The sequence below is a fragment of the Phalacrocorax carbo genome, chromosome 1 (assembly GCF_963921805.1).
Source record: "Phalacrocorax carbo chromosome 1, bPhaCar2.1, whole genome shotgun sequence".
Classification (NCBI taxonomy): domain Eukaryota; kingdom Metazoa; phylum Chordata; class Aves; order Suliformes; family Phalacrocoracidae; genus Phalacrocorax; species Phalacrocorax carbo.
Genome location: NC_087513.1, coordinates 69,719,031 through 69,739,315, shown reverse-complemented (window position 1 = coordinate 69,739,315; position 20,285 = coordinate 69,719,031). Strand labels below are relative to the sequence as shown.

Genomic DNA, 20,285 nt, shown 5'->3' with positions numbered 1-20,285 from the left:
GGAGTTAAGCTGCTAAATAAATAGCCTGTATCACAAGTTAATTCATGCTTTCCTGCCCCGTTTGTTTAATGAAAAAGGAACATGAGTGGAAAGGCAGCCAGAACTAATAAATCATGCATGGATGGGGAGCCAGGATAGCCAACTTCCCAGAATTTTTCAAGTCTAATTTTCATCCCACACCTGTTTTGCGCACATGGAAATATACTCATTTAAATCATTTCGTGCCTGATTTCCACTGTTGTTTTTCTTTTTATTCAAAATTAGTCTGTTCCTCCCTATTGCCATCAAAATTAGTCTGTTCCTCCCTATTGCCATCAAATCTAGCTGTCCACAGAAGAGCCTGGAAAGAATATTTTTCCTGTAGTTCAGCATCTCCTTTTTATATTACAAAAAAGACACTTTTCTGCTTCCCAGAGACATGAGGCACTATCCAACATTTCGCATTTTGAAAAGGTCAAGTACTTGCTTAAACATTCAGTACTGCTGTCATCATTCTGCCTGCATCTGCAGTATACCAAATAAGTAACTGAGCCGAGATCAATTAAATGGATCTGTGAGAACAAAACCTGGGCAGTGTGGTCTTGCTTTTCTTAAGGCATTTGCAGAGGTAGCGTATATCTGGTAACAAAGTATGTACCTTTGTTTTGGGGGAAAGGTGTGTTATAATACCTCTAGAAAGATACCGTAAAATGAAGCCTGAGCTATCCTGACCAAGGTCTCTTGCCCTTCTAAAGACATGGGTGCTCACAAACTTTAGATATGAAGAAGCCACTTTACCAGGTCTTCTGGGTTACATCAAGTTTACAGGGGCAGCTGGGAGCACACACACAGGTCAAATTAATTTTCCTGGCTTCTTCAGCAACCCACTCCTGGCCACCATCTTTTCCCAGCCCCTCACGCTACAGCTATGTTCTGGGTGTAGGACAAGCGACACAGACAAGATAATAGCTGGAAGAATCCTGCCAGAACAATTTGCATCTCATGGCCTCCTCCCTGCATGCCCTGAATTACTTCTGGAAATGGCAGGTGCTGAGAGTGCAGAAGCCCATCTCGCCAACCCTACAGGAAACCTGGAACACACAGTGAAATAACTGCAGATCCATGGATTAGTGAAGGACAATAAGCCAAACTTTTGTGGGAATCACTGGACCTTCCACATCCCCAATAAATGTTCGTATTGCCCATGGTCCTGCCATGTGACAGGAGAAAGACCACATGAGGTTTTGCTCTTGTATTCACAAAACCTGAGTAACTCAATCAGCTAAAACAATCTAGCTCCCCTGTTGTGTACGAGTTCAGGTTATAAAGCAATTTCTATTCAACTCTAATTGCATAGATTCCACGGTGCTATTTTACGTTGTTCCTAATCAAGATGAACCTATTGGTTTTACTGTGTGCTTCATTTTGTTTTGTTTTTCAAATACAAGGAAAATATTTTCAACACTTTTGTCTTTCACAAATGGAAAACATATCCCTTCCTCCACTCTTAAGTCACTTGAAGCACCTCTTTTCTTGTCAAAACTAGACACAGCTGATTGCTGAAACTTGAAATGGAGCATGAAAATATTTTTCCACAAGGACGAGAGCCTCCACTTGGCAAGAAAAATAGCAGACTGTTCTCAAAAGTGATGAGCTTTGGAAAACCTACAATCTGTATATACAAGAGAGAAAAATTTCGTTCCTGCGATAACCATGCCTACCCACAGAACAGGCCAGGAATGTAGGTCTGGGATGGGCAAATTTTCCATTTGTAGATGAGTTGGGTTTGGAGGCTGGCCATGGTGTCCTTCCTATTTAACTTAAGTTGTTCATCCCCTCATTACAAAGCCCATTCTTCCACAGAAACAACTGAGAAGGTATGGTCTTTGTTGATGCTTTGGTGTCTGCTCTTTTCACAGAGCTTGACTTAAGAGAAAATCAAGCAAAGTATTTGCCAGTCCCACATTAATCCACCTCTTCAGTCTATGATCAGAAGGTTTCTTTTTACAAGTTTGAGAAAAGACACAAAAGACACTGACATGCTTCTGCTTCCGCAGCAACCAGTCCTGGCTTGTGCAAGGAAGTTGCAGTTTAATTAAACCAGTTCAAAAACTGATGCTGTTAAATTAATGCTAAGCCTGTGGGAGGATAGATGCTATTTTGCTTGAGTGCTTTCTTCTGTTTTAACTGAAGTGGTAAGGAATGGATTTAAGCTAAATCAATATACAATGTAGTTCAACTGATATGTGTCCAAAAAAGGCATTTGCATCAACATAATGAAGCAGCACAAGATCTTCATGTGGCCAAGACTCAGAAGAAAATGTAACCATATTATACTTTGGGAATACTGTGAACGTGCCTTGTTTTGCCCCTGTCTGCTGTCAACACCTCCTCCACTGCCTCCAGGGGTCTGCTCCCTGCTGCCTGACAGTTTTATTAACTATCTCTTCCTGTCTAATTTACCCTCAGGTACCCACTCGTTGGCAAGTTAAGCTTCTTTTTATCACCAAACCACCCCATTTGATGTAGCTCTCAAAACTGTAGCTTCCTGCAGTTCTGCTATGTTAAAAGGTTCCTCTTCAGGGTAGTTTCAAGCTGACGTTCCACAGACTTTCCCCTATTTCCAGTATTCGTAACAGTAATAGTTACTACAGCTTCAGAGCCAGACTGGCTGGGGTTTCCTCAGAAACCAAAATACATCACTTCAGGCTTCTTGTGTGTCCAATGCTGCGGAAACGTCAGAATGTGACTACGCCTTCTGGGAAGTCCATCTCTCTCCAGAGGATGTCACACAGTGACTGAGCAAAAGTATAAAAAAGGCCATAAGCCATTTTTAGCAGTTCTGCTTTCTTAGCCTGGCATGATATCCCAGTGCCTGTTCAATCAGCTTGAGCCCACTGGTTTACACTAGAGAGTGGGGAAAGTGCTTGGAAAAAGGTCAGGTTTTACTTTTCTTGCTGTTCTTGGTTCCTTCCCCTAGATGCCAGCATGCTCAGGCCAAGGCTGGAGTGCAGATCCTGAGGAATCTCGTCCCACCCCGTTGTGTCTAAGCCACCACCACAGCTGCATCATGAGCTGCAAGGGCAGAACAGAGGGGGTCTCTGGTGAGGAAGCACTGGAAAACGTACACAGCATTGAAATCATGACATCCAGCCATCCTGAGGACATGAGGGCCAACATACAAAATAGGTTAGACAGAGTTTGGTATTAGACTGGGTAAACAAAGAGAGACCTGACTGTTGGCAGGCATTTTAACAAAAGGCTTGCTCCAATGCTGCTGTTGAGTCAATGGCAAATCTCCCAGTGGAAGTAGCCCCTGGCCGCAAATGTGTAGTTAACAACCCAACTCTGTTGAGGCAGCATATACTGCCTCCTACGAGCTGTAGACAGCCCACAGACCCCATTGACTGCTGCAATCAAAAACAGGAGGGAGATGCTGAGCACATTAGAGTGCTAGTAGTAGTAAATCCAACCCTTCTAAATTTTAGTCCGTTTCCCCTGGAATATACACGTTACAAGTACGTGTCCAGTCAACAGAAGGGAGAAAACAGACTTGATTTCAATCTCATGCATAGCAATGCTTAAAAGGCCAAGTTTTGGAACATCTTTGAGAAAAGTGGTGAGTTGAGGCAGGAAAAGCAGTCTCGTATATTTCAGTGCAAAAGACAAGAGGGAAAAGAAAATAATTTTCTGTGCCTTTAATTTAAGGACCAGACAATTCAGAACGTTGGTATGATTAATGATAATTGCTAATTTCCTCTTCAAAACTCAGATTGTATCTTTTGAGTCCCTACCAGAAAATTTTCATGCCTATTTATTTATTACAAATGTAAACCACCTTCATTTTTTTTTCTTATCCTTTTTAGGAAAAGAGACAGAGGAAGAGAGATTTCCACCTTCTCATTATTACAAAATCTAAGGAATGCAATATGCAATTCCATCTGCTGAGAGATTATTGAAGAAATTCAAAAGCAGCAGTCACACACAAGTTTAACTCTGCCCCCGTGTGTGCAAACATTAAAATACACACTCCCATCCATTACCTGGATCCGGATCTATTTTTGTGAAAAACGATGTATTAGTTTATGGCACTAATTATGTATGACACGATGACCACATTGCTAAAGGACACCTTTTCTCTTCTACATTCACATGTCTCTCTCTGCATTAATACACTCTCCTTTATGAATGCACTGGCCACTAAAAAACAAGCCATAGAGATATGCCTGTTGCCTGTACTAATAAAACAAGGAGAGTAAAAGTGAAAATTAAAAACAGGCAACTCTGGAATTTCACTGGAGGGATGGTCTTGTTAAATCAGGAAAAAATGGGGACTTATTTTTACTTCTTACCTTTGCCACACATGCCCTCTGTGAACTTCCCTATTCTCCCCTGTGCCTCACTTCCCAGTCTGTGAAGCACAGATAACATCACCTTCGTGTGTGTGGATAAAAAAGAACTACTTCTTCCTCTGTAGACTCACACCGAGGCTTCTCTAGCCATCTCACTTCATCAGCACGCAGGGTCACAAGGTTCTGTCAAGGCGAGACCAGCCCAGGCCGCCATCGCTGCCGTGGGGACGCGCTGCTCCAGCCGAAGGGCTCAGCCTGTCCTCGGCCCATGGCTCACAGCCCACAGCCACGCGGCCAGCAGCGATGCAGCAGCTCCATCAGCTGCGTCTGAAAGACCTCTGCCTCATGCCCTACCCAGGGGGGTCCTGTTTACGGACTCATTTGGGGACACCTCCCCAGCTTTGCCGATGACAAATCGTGGGCCAAAGCGTCACTAAACGAAACAGGCTCTCCGTCTGGTAACCGATGGGACGAACCCCAACAGCGTGTTGCAACACCCCAGCGTGTATCACGAGCGAGACACGTACGAACAACCCGCGGCACGGGGACAGGGCGCTGCAGGAGCTGCGGCCTGCACAAACGCAAGCCGGGCCGGGGCACAGCCCTTACGTTTTGATAAGGGACTTCACTGGGAGGAAAGGCCCGCAAGATGCACCACTGCACACGCAGGGGGGTGATCACCTCCACTATTTTATTTGATTTCAGCTTCCACATTAACCTGTGTGAGTGCAGTCTACAGAGAAAAAGCTGCAGCCTTGTTTGCCAGATATGGGAGGACCCAGAGCACCTGCACTGCTCCACTGTCTTCCCCTGCCCTGGCCAGCAAACAGTCACTATTAAACAAGCTGATCGAGAAGCAGCTGGCGCGGGGCTGCCCAGAGGGTGTGCAGGACCATGGCAACCCACACTCAGCTGAGCACCATCAAATGAGCACCAGGGCAAAAATATCCCTCATGGTGCTGGGCACCTGGGAGGTAATGGCTTCAGAGAAAGCACCAGTGTTGCAGAGCTCCCTGGCACAAAACTCAGTTCCCCGTGGACCAGCTCTGGAGAGCTGTGCCGGTGTCTGGGGCTCTGCTCTACCTGGCATGTGGGCTGAACCTGCATGGGAGTGGGGCTACACAGAAATGGCTAGAGACTGGCTTCAAGCCCTCAAGCCTATGTTTATGACTGCAAGAAATACTGTTCTTTTAAAGAAAAAAAAAACCACAACCTGGGGAAAGGGGGTGTTGCTTTCAGTAAGGTGGTTTTCCTATTTTTATTTTGGTAGGATACAGGTATTTAACATGTACTGATTTGAGATTCTTAATATTTATGCATTATTTTTAGTCCCGGCTGGGAAAGTAACAGCTACAGTGATGGCTGCCATCGATGCTGGATACTGCTGCTCTGACTGTACCTATGTGTACCAGAATGAGAACAAAGTTGGGAAGAAGATCCAGCAGAAAATAAAGGAAGGCATTGTGAAACGCCTCTTCATCATCAGTAAAGTAAGGATCTGATGATCTTCCACCCTGGAGCAGGGGTGGGGAATGCTTAGCCTATAGCATTTTCACAGTAGGAAGCTTAATGACTGGAGACAAACTTTATGCTGTAGGATAAAGCAACATAACATCATTCAGATCACTCCTGACACAAGCAGGAAAAGGCAGGGTGGACCAGGTAACACCAAGCCAGGTAGAAACCCCTGAGGCACAGGTCGGAGATCTCTTGGTGTCACCCACTGATACAGAGGCAGAACCAACTTGGTAACAGCACCTCGCTGACTGCTAAAGCACAGCAGAGGAGGCGAGACTGGCAGTGGCTGGTGCTTGTTTCAGCAGCTGGGCTCGCAGTCCTGCCAAAAGGGGGTGTCTGCTGTGTGAGGAAGATGAGGTTCTGGGTGCCTTGGCACAGTGTGATCTGCTCAGCACATGCCCCAGGGAAGGTGTGGTTGGTGGGTTCTGTTTCTCTTGCTTACGAAGGAAAACAGGATATTTTGCTGGATTTTGAACTTACTTCTTACCTTGGTGCAGGTTGGTGCCACCCACTTCTTTGTGGCTTTTTTGTATTTGCTTGGCTTTGCCTGCTAAATTTTTTACAGGAAGAAAATGTACAAATAGTCAAATCTGACAGAAAGCTTTCTTGAGCTAAGCCATCCTTTTCTACACAAGTCTGACCTCGCCATACGAGTTTTCACTAAAAATCTCTGATCATGTGTACTGCCACAACACATACTGTCTTCGGTGTCATGGGCTAGCCCTGCTCACAGAGCAAGCCCTATCAGAAGTGCACTAGGATGGCCTCATTCCACATCACCTTCCAAAGCAGATGGAGTATTTCTGTCCTGTGCAAGAGTACCTGAGATCTTTAACTGCCAGTAACGCTTGCAGCACTACCGCCGCTCCAGTCCAGAAAGACCACGCACCTGTTGTGAGTACCAGTGCTGCTCCAGTGCTGCTCATTCATCTTTACTCGGGCCACATGAGCCAGGCTCTTGATCTCTGCCCCAGAGACCGCTGCTGCACGGCATTCTCTGCCCTTTTGATACTCGAGATGTAGACCTAGCAAGCATAAGCTATGCCACCTTCCCTTTATTTTACAGATCCAAAGCATGCACATCTGAAAATTACCCCATGCGGGAAGGAGGCCTGCACTTTGCTGCCTGACAGAAATTCTTTCCTCTGTATGTTACAGAAACGCAGAGCAAAGAAAATGCTTCTATTTTCCCTTTCTGTCTTTAATCACCACGTACTTAATACACCCCAGACTGAGCTGACCTTGCCTGTAGGAGCCTTAGTGTTGCTCACAGACCTTGGATTTCAAAAGATCAGGCTTTTCAATATCAAAATTTCACAGACTGTGTGTACTTCAAAGTATTTATGTCAGTGTGTATATGTATATACACACACACATATACTCTTAGCCTTTCCTTTCTGCTACACCAAGACCAAAATTTCTATTCTACCTAATGCTTTCAAGCTCCTCATCTTCATTTCTTTCTCTCAGTATTGTTTTAGTTAGCTTTGTGTCAAGTGAAACTGCATAATACTGTGGCATCTAGAAAATTCCAACAATTTGAAACACTTTGGCCATACTGTCTACTTACAGGCTGTTCTAATTTTCCTAATTCAGCAACTTAAACCGCGAGCCTCCCCATGGGATGTCTGTCAGCGGTACCTTTTTCAGCAGATGTACTCCAGTATAAATGCGTACGTTCACAGGACCAAAGTCAAGCCTCCATATACCTTTTTAGAAACAACTAAATAAGCTATTATTCCTAAATGTGCATAATGGAACAATACATGAAGTGAACGCTTGTAAGACTCCAGAATATTGTTCTATGAGTAAATCACTTCCCTGCATGCATTTTGTGGATCATCACTTTGATGGGTCCTCCAGAAATGCCTGTCTTTATTGGGATAGTAGCTGGCAAAAATGCCACAATCCTGCTTGAACTAAGAATAAGATATGACTGAAGAATTAATAAAGTTATAATGAGAATTACTTGAGCTTTTGTCACACACTATTAGCTTTAGCTCCTTCCATTCCTGTTCGGTCCTTTTACACAGCTACCATCCCAACAGAGATTATTTCAAGCATTTTCTCTCTCATTGACAGGAACGAGATGAGTTATTTCCCAAAGATGACAAATGCATGTCTATACCTAGCAACACTAATATTCCACAGACGTGGGAGGTAAGGTCAGCCACAGCAGAAGAGTCATGAGCCTCTGTCCTCATAAGCCTCTGTCGTGTTTTCACTACCTTCAGCAGTCACAGAACTGTTATTTCTTGCATGCAAAATTAGTTGGAAGCAATATAGGCAGTACAAAGTAGCTTTCCGTAATGTGCATGCTTAGTCATTACCTAGTTATTCCTATTCCCCTAGTGCCTTGCTTGAGTGCCTGACCCACCATCAGCCGCACAATCACTGTCAGTGGAGCTGCAGGCCAGACTGAGGTTAGAAAAAGTTCTTTGCTTGACCATAACAACTGCATCTTCACCATAGTTCTTATGCCCTTCTTGAATTGCTTAAATACATTTTACAGAAATAAAGATATTTTAGGTTGAGATCTTGCCTACAGCATGGGGCACTGCTCTCCAGTGCTTGCATAATAGTTGGTTACTGAGCGTTGTTCTTCTCCTTATGCAACCTGGTGTGAATTTCCACAAATTCAGGGAATGAGAATTTGGGCTTGAGTGAGATGGCACTAATGTACCAGTACCTGCTTTTCCCTCAGAGAACTTTGCAACTCTAAATAGTTATTTCATGCTGCTTATGTCAGGAAACAAGCCACGTCAGGAAGCACATCTTCTCCATGACCTGTCTTCCATCGGATGATTTTGCTCCTGTTTGTGTCAGGCCATGGAAGAGCTGGTGGGTGCTGGTCTGGTAAAAGCCATTGGAATCTCCAACTTTGACCATGAGCAGATTGAAAGAATCCAGAATGAACCAGGACTAAAGTACAAGCTGCAGATAACCAGGTAAGCTACAAAGTGACTGCAGGTGAATAGTTTTTAGGGATTATAAAGATCTGATTACAGTTGAATGAGGAGATAGAAAAAAGGGAGAACAAAGTAGAATACAGCACATACTCTTAAATCCCACTCTATTTCTGGGTACACAAGGCACTGGGATAATTCCCTTTTTTGTCTCACCTTGCTGAAACACTGTTTACAAATGTTGGAGTATTTTCCTGTGAAACATTCTTTTGGAAGAATAAAGAACCCAGAGATGAGCTTTGTGAAACTGCCGGAGAAAAACTGTATAAGTACTTTGTATAAAAATAGATGTCTTCAATACTAAGGATGCATACTATCATGTAGGTCACCGGCAATTTAGGGCAAAAGGCAGCCTTTAATTGGATTAGGAGATAATCCATGAAGCACAGCAGTTATTTCAACACTTCTGCCACTAGCAGCCTCTGTGCCTTTGTACTGGCAGATAAAGTGTCATCCATACCTCACCCAGTAGAAGCGGATCAAGTACTATCAATCCAAAGGGACTGCTGTGACAGCATACTGTCCTCTTGGCTCTCCTGACAGACCATGGTAAGATTGCTTTGCAATTTGCAAGAGAGCTGGCATGAATTACGCTTGAAACATTGAGACTACAAGTGGACCATTAATCATTCATCTAGATACATATCTCTGTTGCTAGGTTGGATCTTCCTATGGAGGTTCCTCATCACTGACCTTCCATTTTGTCTCTGTGTAGGGCTAAGCCAGAGGATCCTTGTCTTCTGGATGACCCCAAGATCAAAGAGATTGCAGCCAAGCACAACAAAACACCAGCACAGGTAGGTAGCTGCTGGACAGTGGGTACTCCTTCCTCTAACACAGCTGTTAAGAAAAATAGACGTGAGGAGCAGGTACAACCTGCAGCCATTCCCTATGAACTCTGGCACTCCTCTGATTTTTCCCTACCAATGTAGATTGTTTCTTGTATGGCCTGCAAGATATGCTACTACTATGTCTTTGACCCTCAGCCAGAAAAAGATTCTTGACCCACCTCCAGATGTCACTTGCCCTCTCAAGTCCTCATGCAGAAAATGGAAGCCTTGCATAGACCGCTGAGAGTCCAGGTAGGAAGAAAATGAATTGACTGTCCCAAAGCTGGATGGGAAAGGAGGCCTTCCACGTGGGCCTCCACAACCTCTCTCTTTGCCCTTCAGAAGGAGGTTCCTAAGCTACTGGGACAGGAATTATTTGAATTGTATCTCCACAGAAAGGGTTTAGTTCTACTGAAATATACACTTGATGACAAACAGGTATTGGAACATGCTCTGCTTCCTCCAGAACAGGAGCCCTCCTCTCTCAGACTCAGCGGTCTGTTCCTGCAGGTTCTCCTTCACTTCCAGATCCAGAGAAATGTGATTGTGATTCCCAAGTCTGTCACACCAGAGCGCATTGTGGAGAACTTCAAGGTGAGCGATTACAAATGACCTGGGTGCATGACATGTTCAGGGATGGCATGCCTTCTCCCTGCAGATCAAGCAGCAATCCTTTCTCACCTTTTCCAAGTCCTCCTCAGGCAAGGTGACTGGGCTTTTTCTTTCCATATGCTTACCTACTCTCTACTGAGGGTTAAGTCAGGCCTACTTTTGGAGAGGACAGATGAACAGGTCGTATGTGATGTTTCCTGTTCTGTGGCCTTTGGATGAATCAGCAAGAACAGCTTGCTTGGAGCCCACACACAGTAACATGCCAGAAAAGTCTTACATAGAATAAGCAATGTTCATAAAATAGTCCTTATGTCCATAAAACTAGTTGTTCCTCTATCTGTTAATTCAGTGGTCCATGACTGAAAATGGACCCTCCAGTGTGGAGCTGATCTCTAATCTTGTCTTTCGTCACACTGTTTGATTTTTCAAAGAGGTGATTTCCTGCTGCTTCTCTTTTTAGGTGTTTGACTAACACTTAAATTTTGAATATTCTTTACATGGAATTTTGTGTCACAGCTACTAGGTAGCATGAAAATCAGTTTAATTAAAAATCATGCAACCCAAATTCCAACCAGTTTATCCCCAAAACAGTTTTTCAGGAAAGGGTTTAACATTTTCACTTTAAAAACAAAACAAGAAAATGTAAACAAACTACATTCTCATTTTCAATTCAGTTTCAAGGAAACAAAAAATGGGATCTAGATGTTCATATAATCTTTGTCTGCAGTAGAGAAATAAGGACACACATCTCCACTTATCCTTCCTGTAATTACATGATGCAGATCTTCCCTTGGTAGCTCTTCTACGCACCCAATACACTTCTGTATAACATTTACTTCACCCATGAAAATAACATTCCCTGTTTGATTTCTTTCAGGTCCAAAAACCACAAGGAGTACCTTTCCCATACAGAATACTGAGAATGCTCATAACATGGCCTTCATTAGACCTCTGGTGTCTCACGTACCTCTGCTTTAAGTCAGAGCTGTCTATTTATCTGGTTTTCTTATTGTGTCTGCCATGCTGCAAGTAAAGACACAGGATGTTTACCCCATGAAATTTATTTGAGTTCTTTTTTTTGGATGAAGGAAATAATATTGCTCTACAGAACCAAATGTGGGACGAAATAATTTTCTGCTTATTAGAAGAGGGGATTACTACCGAATAGCCTGGGCAGAGCTGCTAAGCAGAAAATGGGGAGAGTTTGAACCACCACTCAGTGATTGTCTTCAATCTTGCATCAGCAAAAAACAGATATTGACAAACCACAGAAAAACCCCATGCATCCACAATTACATCAGAAGTGTCCCATATTTTATATAAAATTAATTTTAAAATGCAAAAACGGTATTGGCTGAAAGTCTTTTGTCTAGCGTAGGAAAACCCAAAACCCTCCCAACCACAGAGAGGTCGGCACTTCGGGGACGCGAATCCTCCCTGGGACAAAGCCACTCGGAGCTTTCCCCTGCGGGCACCAGAGGGCAGCCAGCCCCCAGAGGAGACCCGCGTTGTCACTTCCTTGCCGGCCACCATTCCCCCAGCTTCAGCCACAGCCCCCAAGCAGTGTTGGGGGGCACTTCAGTCACCACACAGCCCAGGCATCTGCCCCCCAGCCGAGAAGGCTCAGCCCCTCCGTGCTGCACCCAAACTGCCAGCACCTTAGCACCTTCTCTCAAAAATTTCCACTTTCAATTCACAAAGATATAGACCAAGACCATGTGTTTCCCAGCTTCCTGAAGGAAGCAGCCCATAAAGCCCTCAGCTATCTCCAGGCAGAGGTAAGACATCCATCCCGTGAAAAAATACACCATGTTATTGAACCCAGTAAGGGTTCAATATTTACTATGGCGTGGGAGTCAAAGGCTTAGGGAAGTTCCACTATCCTTCACAACCACCCTGTTTCCCTTGGAAAGCTGCTGCTCAAACACTTAGAATCATAGAATGGTTGGGTTGGAAGGGACCTTTAGAGGTCATCTAGTCCAACCCCCCTGCAGTGAGCAGGGACAGCTTCAACTAGATCAGGTTGCTCACTGCAGAGCCGTTATTGTGGGCAGTCACACAAATCCATCCAGACGGTTCTTGGCTAAGGGCAGTACTTACTGCCCCATCCCACCCACACCAAAGGGCTCTCCTGCACCCACTTGAAGGGTCTCTCCTCTCATCCCAGGGCACAGATAACAACCTACTGCAAGAAAGGAGAGATCAGAGGGTTTTTGCCACATCACCTTGCTGAATCAGGCTTAGATGTCAGGGATTAGAAGACAGGAGCTGCCTGCTCAGGGCAGGCAAATTGACCTGGATCTGCCACAGAGGGTGAGGGTATGTGCTCCTAGTTCTGTTTCTGGAGTTTCGTTTTAAATACACGGTTTTGCCAGTTTATCAGATTAATAGCCACATACCAGAATTATCAAAGACTAAAGTATTGAACAAAACTCTTGAGAAAACACAGAGACAGTGGTGGGACCTCAGAGTATGCTCCTGGCTTGATTTGAACTCAATACAGGAAGGAGGCCAAGGTCTTAGAATTGGATTAAACCTCTATCCTCTTGTCTATACTCCTGCCTTAACAAGCATCTGGAAGTAGAACTGATGCACACAATTCAACAAGATAAACATCCTGGTTCAGCATACTTCTTTCCCAGAGGCCTCACCATCATCTGACAACCCCAGCCATGCCTTCAGGAGAGAGAAACAACTGACAGCTCCCATGTCTTGGCATGCTCTGGGGACAGCCTCACACCGACTGGCACAAACAGCAAAGCAAAATGCAACCCTCCTGCCCAAAATCATCTGTTAAAAGACCAAGACACCTCTCATGCAAGAAACCATTGGGAAAAACCAAGCACCCACCTTCACAGGACAACATGAACAGGCTGCAGAAGAAGCAACACAAAAATCTCAAAAGAAAATGGGAGGAAGGACAAATTGCATTTCTCAGCTGCGCTCATCACCAAGTCTGTCACTGCACACCCTACCCAGCTCCTTCCCGCAGGAACACAAGGCTTTGAAACCCCTCCCCAAAAAGATAGGCTCACAAGAATGAGAACAAACCCTGCAGGATTTTCTGCCCTTTCTTACAGGAGATCCCATTGTACTGGCCAAACAGACGGGCTCTGCAAGCTTTCACAGACTCTCAGAGCATGAGTTGCTGATGGCACCAGTTCACCTTGGTGCTGCTCCAGTACATAAATCTGATTGGTTCTGGCAGTTCCTACCCCAAGACTTGAAACCCACTCACCACTGATTGTTTCTGAATGTGATACTGCTAACACTGATAAATCGCCAGCGCAACACCACAAGCTTGAGTGCCTTGGGAATACAAGGGAGAGCAGGAGAAAACTGACACTTCAGCTGGTCTTTAGACTCACTTGAGAAAACATATTGCAGCCAAGGCAAAATGTGTCAATTTGTATTTTGCACTGACTTCTGTGAAAAATAAACCAGCCCCAAGAAGCTGAGCACACTCAGATCAGATCTATGGAAAAGGAATCCCCCAAAAAAGTATGAAAGATAAGCCCTGAGTTGCGTAACTCTTACGTGATTCAGCTGAAACACCGTATCATGCTGAGGCCAGCAGATGGCACTGATGCAAAACAAGAGGAAGAGTAAAGAGAAAAACTAATTATCCTGTCTGCCTTCAGTTAAATAAAGCAAAAAGAACCCCAGGCATCAACTGCGGGAGAGGCACCCAGAGGAAAATGCACCATTATACATACTCCCAACTTATGTTTGTACCTGGATCAATTCTCCAAGTATAAGCGAAGAGCAAAGCCTCCCAAGCAGCCCCAACACACTATTATGCAGTTCTTAGAGGATCCTACTGATAAATCAGGTTTTTTTCACTGCGCTGCGACCACCTCATCAGTAGAGAATATTTTGCCTCTCAAAAATTCCAAAGTCAGTTTCTAATTTGAAATTAGAGGTCACCTACCATTTACCATTCTACACTTGTATATTTTATACTTGAAATACATTCTGCACCTCCCTAAAGACAGAGGGGCAATGTGATCATGATGACATTCGCTGAAAATTAACTACTTTTCTGCAGCTTTGAAAAACATGCTAAAAAATACTTTCTCCCAACATTTAAAAGGAATTTTCTTATACTCATTATTTTCTAAATTACTCATAATCTCACTTACCCCAAAGTGAAAGCTGCATTTGCCCCATCTGAAGGGGGAAACAGGGTGCTACCCACTCTCACAAGCCAGCCACACCGAGGCTTCTCTAGCCATCTCACTTCATCAGCACGCAGGGTCACAAGGTTCTGTCAAGGCGAGACCAGCCCAGGCCGCCATCGCTGCCGTGGGGACGCGCTGCTCCAGCCGAAGGGCTCAGCCTGTCCTCGGCCCATGGCTCACAGCCCACAGCCACGCGGCCAGCAGCGATGCAGCAGCTCCATCAGCTGGGTCTGAAAGACCTCTGCCTCATGCCCTACCCAGGGGGGTCCTGTTTACGGACTCATTTGGGGACACCTCCCCAGCTTTGCCGATGACAAATCGTGGGCCAAAGCGTCACTAAACGAAACAGGCTCTCCGTCTGGTAACCGATGGGACGAACCCCAACAGCGTGTTGCAACACCCCAGCGTGTATCACGAGCGAGACACGTACGAACAACCCGCGGCACGGGGACAGGGCGCTGCAGGAGCTGCGGCCTGCACAAACGCAAGCCGGGCCGGGGCACAGCCACCCTCAGCCCTTACGTTTTGATAAGGAACTTCACTGGGAGGAAAGGCCCGCAGGGTGCACCCGAGGGGGGTCATCGACGCCGCCATTAACTGACTTCAGCTCTGGCCCGAGCCCGATGAGCCGAGCCTCAGCAGAAAACCCGCCCGAGCCGGGGCCAGCCTGCCCCGGACGGGGGGGTCGCTGTGAGCCCCGCCGGGCCCCGGCATGGCCCTGCTCCGCAGTGGGCCCCCAGCGGACGGCTCCGGCTGGAATGGTCCCGCCGGGAGACACACCGAACGGGCCGAGCCGCCAGGGAGAGCGGAGGGGGCGCGGGGCGGCCTCGAGGTCCCCCCGCCCCACGCACGGGTAGTCCCTCCCGAACCTTACCATTGGTTGCCCCGCTTTGCTGCTGATTGGGCGGCGCTGCCATCGGGGCAGGGCGCGAGCGGCGATTGGCTGCTAAGGAGAGGCAGGCCCAGCGCTACCAACCGCCGGGGAGGGCGGAGGGGCACCACCCCCGGGGAAGGGCCGCACCTGCAGCCCCGGGGCGGGCCCGGCCGCGGTTAAAGCGCTCGGCGGGCGGCGCGTTCTCTAGTGGAGCCATGGCGGCTTACGTGCGGCTGGGCACCGGGGCCAGGATGCCCCTCATGGGGCTGGGCACATGGAAGGTAACAGGGCGGCGAGCCTACCTGCGGCAGGGCCCGGGGCCGCCGCCGTGCCGTGGCCTCTCGCTCCCGGAGGGGGCGCGGCGCTGCCGGTACCGCCGCCACTCCGGCCGGGCCCCCCTGCTCGGTACGGCGGTGCCGCCGCGGCGTTTGGCACCGGGTGTCCCTCCCCGCCCGCTGCCCCCCGCAGCAGCCCGCGCTCCCGCCGCCGCGGGGCTCTGCCCAGGGACGCGGGTCGCTGAGGCCCCTCGGCCCCGGCCCCGGCTGGCAGCTGCTCGGGGCTGCTCTGAGAAGTGGCGGGGGAGTGATGAGGCCTCGGGCCGGCCCTGCAGAGCCGGCCGGGTGTTGGGGCCTCGCCCCTGCCAAGCTGTTGGGCTGAGCCCTGCCCGGGAGCGGAGTGACAGGGGAACGGCTGGAGGCCGACTTTGAGCTCAGCAGCCTGTGCTGAGGCGTGCATAGACCCAAGGAAGCTTTGTGGAAAAGCTTCTTTTAAAGCCTCGTTGTGGATTTTCCTACCCTGTAGCTAGCTCAGGAGCAGCATGTGAGAATCCCAAATACAGACCTATCCTACCCTTTTCCCTTCAGTCTCCCCCAGGTAAGGTGGGAGCTGCAGTGATGGCTGCCATTGATGCTGGGTACCGCCACTTCGACTGTGCCTACGTATACCAGAATGAGAAGGAAGTTGGGGAAGGGATCCAGCAGAAGATCAAGGAAGGTGTTGTGAAAAGAGAGGACCTCTTCGTTGTCAGTAAGGTAGAGATCACATAGTCTTGGACTGTGGACAGACCTGCTTTACCTGTGTTATTTTTACAGTAGGAAACTAAAGTAGTTTTAGGCTGTAGCATTAGAGAAATTTGTAATGTGAATAAGATTGCCCTGATACTACTTTCTTCTTTTCCTTTATCAGCTTAGTGATACAGTTCAACTCTTTCATGTACACTGACAGTATTTTTTATTGTTGTAGCCATTGGATAGGAAGAAAAAGCTCCCTGAGCTTTGAGCAGGGAGGAGAATCACCCTTCTCCTAACTGGCAGCAGCTTTCTTCCCCAGTCAATCTGGTAGCATTGAGTGAGCTCAAGGCTATGATACCCCCTCAAAATCTACTGAAAACTTGAGCACCACAGCCCTGCTGTGGTCTGGCACTCTGCTGAGGAGACCTAGAAGCACTGGGGGATGGACAAGGAGGAGAGGCCACCGGCAGAGCATCGGTGCAGGAGAAGGGATGCAGGAAAAGGCAGGGTGGACCAGGTAACACCAAGCCAGGTAGAAACCCCTGAGGCACAGGTCGGAGATCTCTTGGTGTCACCCACTGATACAGAGGCAGAACCAACTTGGTAACAGCACCTCGCTGACTGCTAAAGCACAGCAGAGGAGGCGAGACTGGCAGTGGCTGGTGCTTGTTTCAGCAGCCGGGCTCGCAGTCCTGCCAAAAGGGGGTGTCTGCTGTGTGAGGAAGATGAGGTTCTGGGTGCCTTGGCACAGTGCAATCTGCTCAGCACATGCCCCAGGGAAGGTGTGGTTGGTGGGTTCTGTTTCTCTTGCTTACGAAGGAAAACGGGATATTTAGCTGGATTTTGAACTTACTTCTTACCTTGGTGCAGGCTGGTGCCACCCACTTCTTTGTGGCTTTTTTGTATTTGCTTGGCTTTGCCTGCTAAATTCAATGCAGGAGTTGTATGCATGGCCGGGAATGACAGGTGTGTGTCTTAATTTAAAAGCCACCTGTTGCAAAGGCAGACCCTGTGTTAAACATGGATAGCACAAATGATGTCTTAACTAAGGGAACCAGGTGACTTTGTTATGATCCCACTCAAATACGTGTGCTGCCACAGCACATACTGTCTTCAGTGTCACGGGCCAGTCCTGTGTACAGCATAAGCCCCATCAGAAGCGCACTAGGATGGCCTTGATCCACATCACCTTCCAAAGAAGATGGAGCACTTCTGCTCTGTGCAAGAGAGTGCCTGAAAGCTTTAACCCAGGAGGTCACAGCCTTTGCCTTTTGTCTCTAGCTATGGTGCACGTTTCATGACAAGCCTCTGGTGAAGGGAGCGTGCCAGAAGACTCTTGCTGACCTGAAAGTGCATTACCTGGATCTCTACCTCATGCACTGGCCTTTTGGTTTGAAGGTACAGTAGCAGCAATGCCCTTGGCTTTGTTTCTTGTGACTACTGCTTTTGGGGAGCTTTGAGCTGTAAAGCCATATCAGTTGCTCTGGCTGAGAAGGACAGTCACGTGTCTGTTGCATGCGTGGGGGGGTGTAATGGTGGTTGTGTGTACTAGCACTGCTCTGGTGCTGAGCTTTACCCTGGCCATGTGAGTTGGGCTCTTGATCTCTGCCCCTGAAACTGTTCCTTGCACATCCCTTTGATCCTGAGAATAATAGTCTCAAAACTAAGGGCAAGTGTCCCAGCTGCAAGCATAAGATAGGCTGCTCTCCCTTGCTCTTACGGATCAGTGTATGCTCATCTCAAAACTATCCCTTGAAGGAAGGAGGGCTGCACTTTGCTGGCTGTCAGAAATTTTTCTCTGTGTTGCAGAATCACAGAGCAAGAGAAAATATTTGTTTTCCATTTTTCTCTTTAATCGAAGTCTTTAATACAGTACAGATTGAGGCAGCCTTGCCTGTAGAAGCCTTAGTGTTTTCCACTGAGACAGGAATTCATGAGGTGAAACTTTTTGGACACCTAAACTTTTTCACAGTTTAGTGAAGGAACTGATGTCTCAGCTTGACTATTCCTAGTCTTAGCCGTTCCTTCCTGCTACAGTCTGATCAGTTTCTACCCTACTTGTTGCTTTTGAGGTGCTCATCTTTATTTCATACTATACTTTAGTTTTATGTTCACAAAGCTATGAAAGTGAAACTGTCTCATGGTGACATTAGCAAAGAGTTAAGTCTTGGTGTCTTTTTGTAACTTGTACACAAAGGCTCTAATTTTCCCAGTATTAGCAGCTTTACCCTGAGCCATTTTACTGACTAACTGCCACTGCCCATAATACCTCTTTTCAGCAGACCTGGTGGTATATAGACTAAAACTACGTGTTCCCAGTACCTAATTCCCCTGATGCCCTTCTGGAAAAAGAACAAAACAGTACTTCCTAAGTGTGTGCAAAAGAACAATACATGAAGTGAACATGTATGAGTCTGGAGGCTATAGTTGAGTGGCTTGTTTCCCTGTAGGTGTCTGAGTGAGTCATCACTTTGAGGGGTCCAGCAGAAAAATCTGTCTTTATAGGAACGGTCACTGGCAAAAATGCCTTCAATTCCTCCTGTTCCTCAGGAAGGAATGACTGAATGTAGAAAGGAATTGGTGTTCTTGCCTGCACTAGAAGCTTAAGCGATCGTGGTTGTGAGTTCTCATGGTATTAAGTGACCCTCTCACCAGATTTTCAAGCATTTTCTTTCTCCCTGACAGGCAGGAGAGGAGCTGTTTCCCACAGATGGCAAAGGCATGTCTATACCCAGCCAGGCAGATATTCTAAACACATGGGAGGTAAGTTCAGCCACAGCGGAAAAATAATGTCTTCTGTTCTCAGTGGCGGTGTTAGTTTCAGCAGTCACAGAATGGCTCATGCGTGTATACAGAATTAGTTGGAAAGAATTCACAAAAGTATGTGGTAGTCTTTAAAAATGTGCATGATTAGTCAAGCTGTTATTTATATTCACTATGGATTAGCATCTCAAGTCACTGAGCTGCACAGTCACTTTAAGGGGAGCTACAGACCAGATTGAGGTTAGAAAAAGTTATTTACTTGACCATAACTGTACAATTTTTCTTTACTGCAGTTCTTGAACTGCTGAAACAGATTGTGCAGGAATAGACACTTAGATTGTGATCCTGCCATCCTCCTAGGGCATAGCCCTCCAGAGCTGTGACCATAGTAGACTCAGTCTTCTTTTCCTTGTGTAACTTTGTGAATTTCAGTCTCAGCAATGATTTTGGGCTTGGGTGTGATAGAAGACATGTCACAGATACTACCCACTTTTCCCTTTGAGAACCAGAAACTTGGCAAGTCCAAACAGTCACTTTGTACTTCCCATGAAGAGAAGCAATCCGTATCAGGAAGGATGTATTCAGGTCGTGTCTTGTGCACTGGATGCTGACTTTGCTCCTCTTTGTTAGGCCATGGAAGAGCTGGTGGATGCTGGTCTGGTAAAAGCCATTGGAATCTCCAACTTTAACCGTGAGCAGACTGAGAGAGTCTTGAACAAACCAGGACTGAAGTACAAGCCTGCAAATAACCAGGTAAGCTGCAAAGTGACTGCAGGTGAATAGTTTCCAGGGATTATAAAGACTTATTACAGTTGAATGAGGACATGGAAAAGGGATAATAAAGTAGACACGGCATGTACTCTAAATCCTGCTCTACAGGTATTTTTCAGTACAAAACAGACTGGAATATTTCCTTTTTGTCTCACCTTGTTGAGCCACTGTCTACAAATTCTGGGGTATTTCCCTATGAAGCATTCTCGCTGGAGGGATAAATAATCCAGACATGAGCTATCATTCTGACTCTGATCAATGTCTTTTATGCAGCCTTTCAGAACAAAGACTCAGTATAAAAGCTGGTGCCCTATAGAATTATAGTCTTGTATTGTCACATAGACCACGTGCAGGGTAGGATGAAGGCAGCCTGTAATTAGGATTAAGAAAAAAAATCCCTGGAGCATGGCAACACTACAGTAGATCTGG

At 46.6% G+C, this 20,285-nt stretch overlaps 2 protein-coding genes across 5 annotated transcripts in view; one reads left to right on the top strand and one right to left on the bottom strand.

Annotated features, from left to right (window-relative positions):
* The window catches only part of BPGM (bisphosphoglycerate mutase), a 36,290-nt gene extending 21,028 nt beyond the window's left edge, over positions 1–15,262 (bottom strand). Inside the window, exon 1 of one of the 3 annotated variants that reach the window (XM_064458917.1) lies at positions 14,961–15,262. The gene's annotated coding sequence lies outside the window, so the exon portion shown is untranslated. Of the gene's footprint in view, positions 1–14,399; positions 14,923–14,960 lie in introns of those variants that run through there. The other 2 variants (XM_064458890.1, XM_064458865.1) reach the window with 2 other exon arrangements.
* Positions 15,263–15,445: 183 nt separating this feature from the next.
* The window catches only part of LOC104048169 (aldo-keto reductase family 1 member B1), a 40,733-nt gene continuing 35,893 nt past the window's right edge, over positions 15,446–20,285 (top strand). For both annotated transcript variants that reach the window (XM_064458843.1, XM_064458835.1), the window contains exons 1-5: positions 15,446–15,593; positions 16,176–16,343; positions 17,604–17,720; positions 19,008–19,085; positions 19,716–19,838. In XM_064458843.1, coding sequence (XP_064314913.1) covers positions 15,528–15,593; positions 16,176–16,343; positions 17,604–17,720; positions 19,008–19,085; positions 19,716–19,838 — 552 coding nt within the window. In that variant the 5' untranslated portion in view covers positions 15,446–15,527. The remainder of the gene's footprint in view (positions 15,594–16,175; positions 16,344–17,603; positions 17,721–19,007; positions 19,086–19,715; positions 19,839–20,285) is intronic.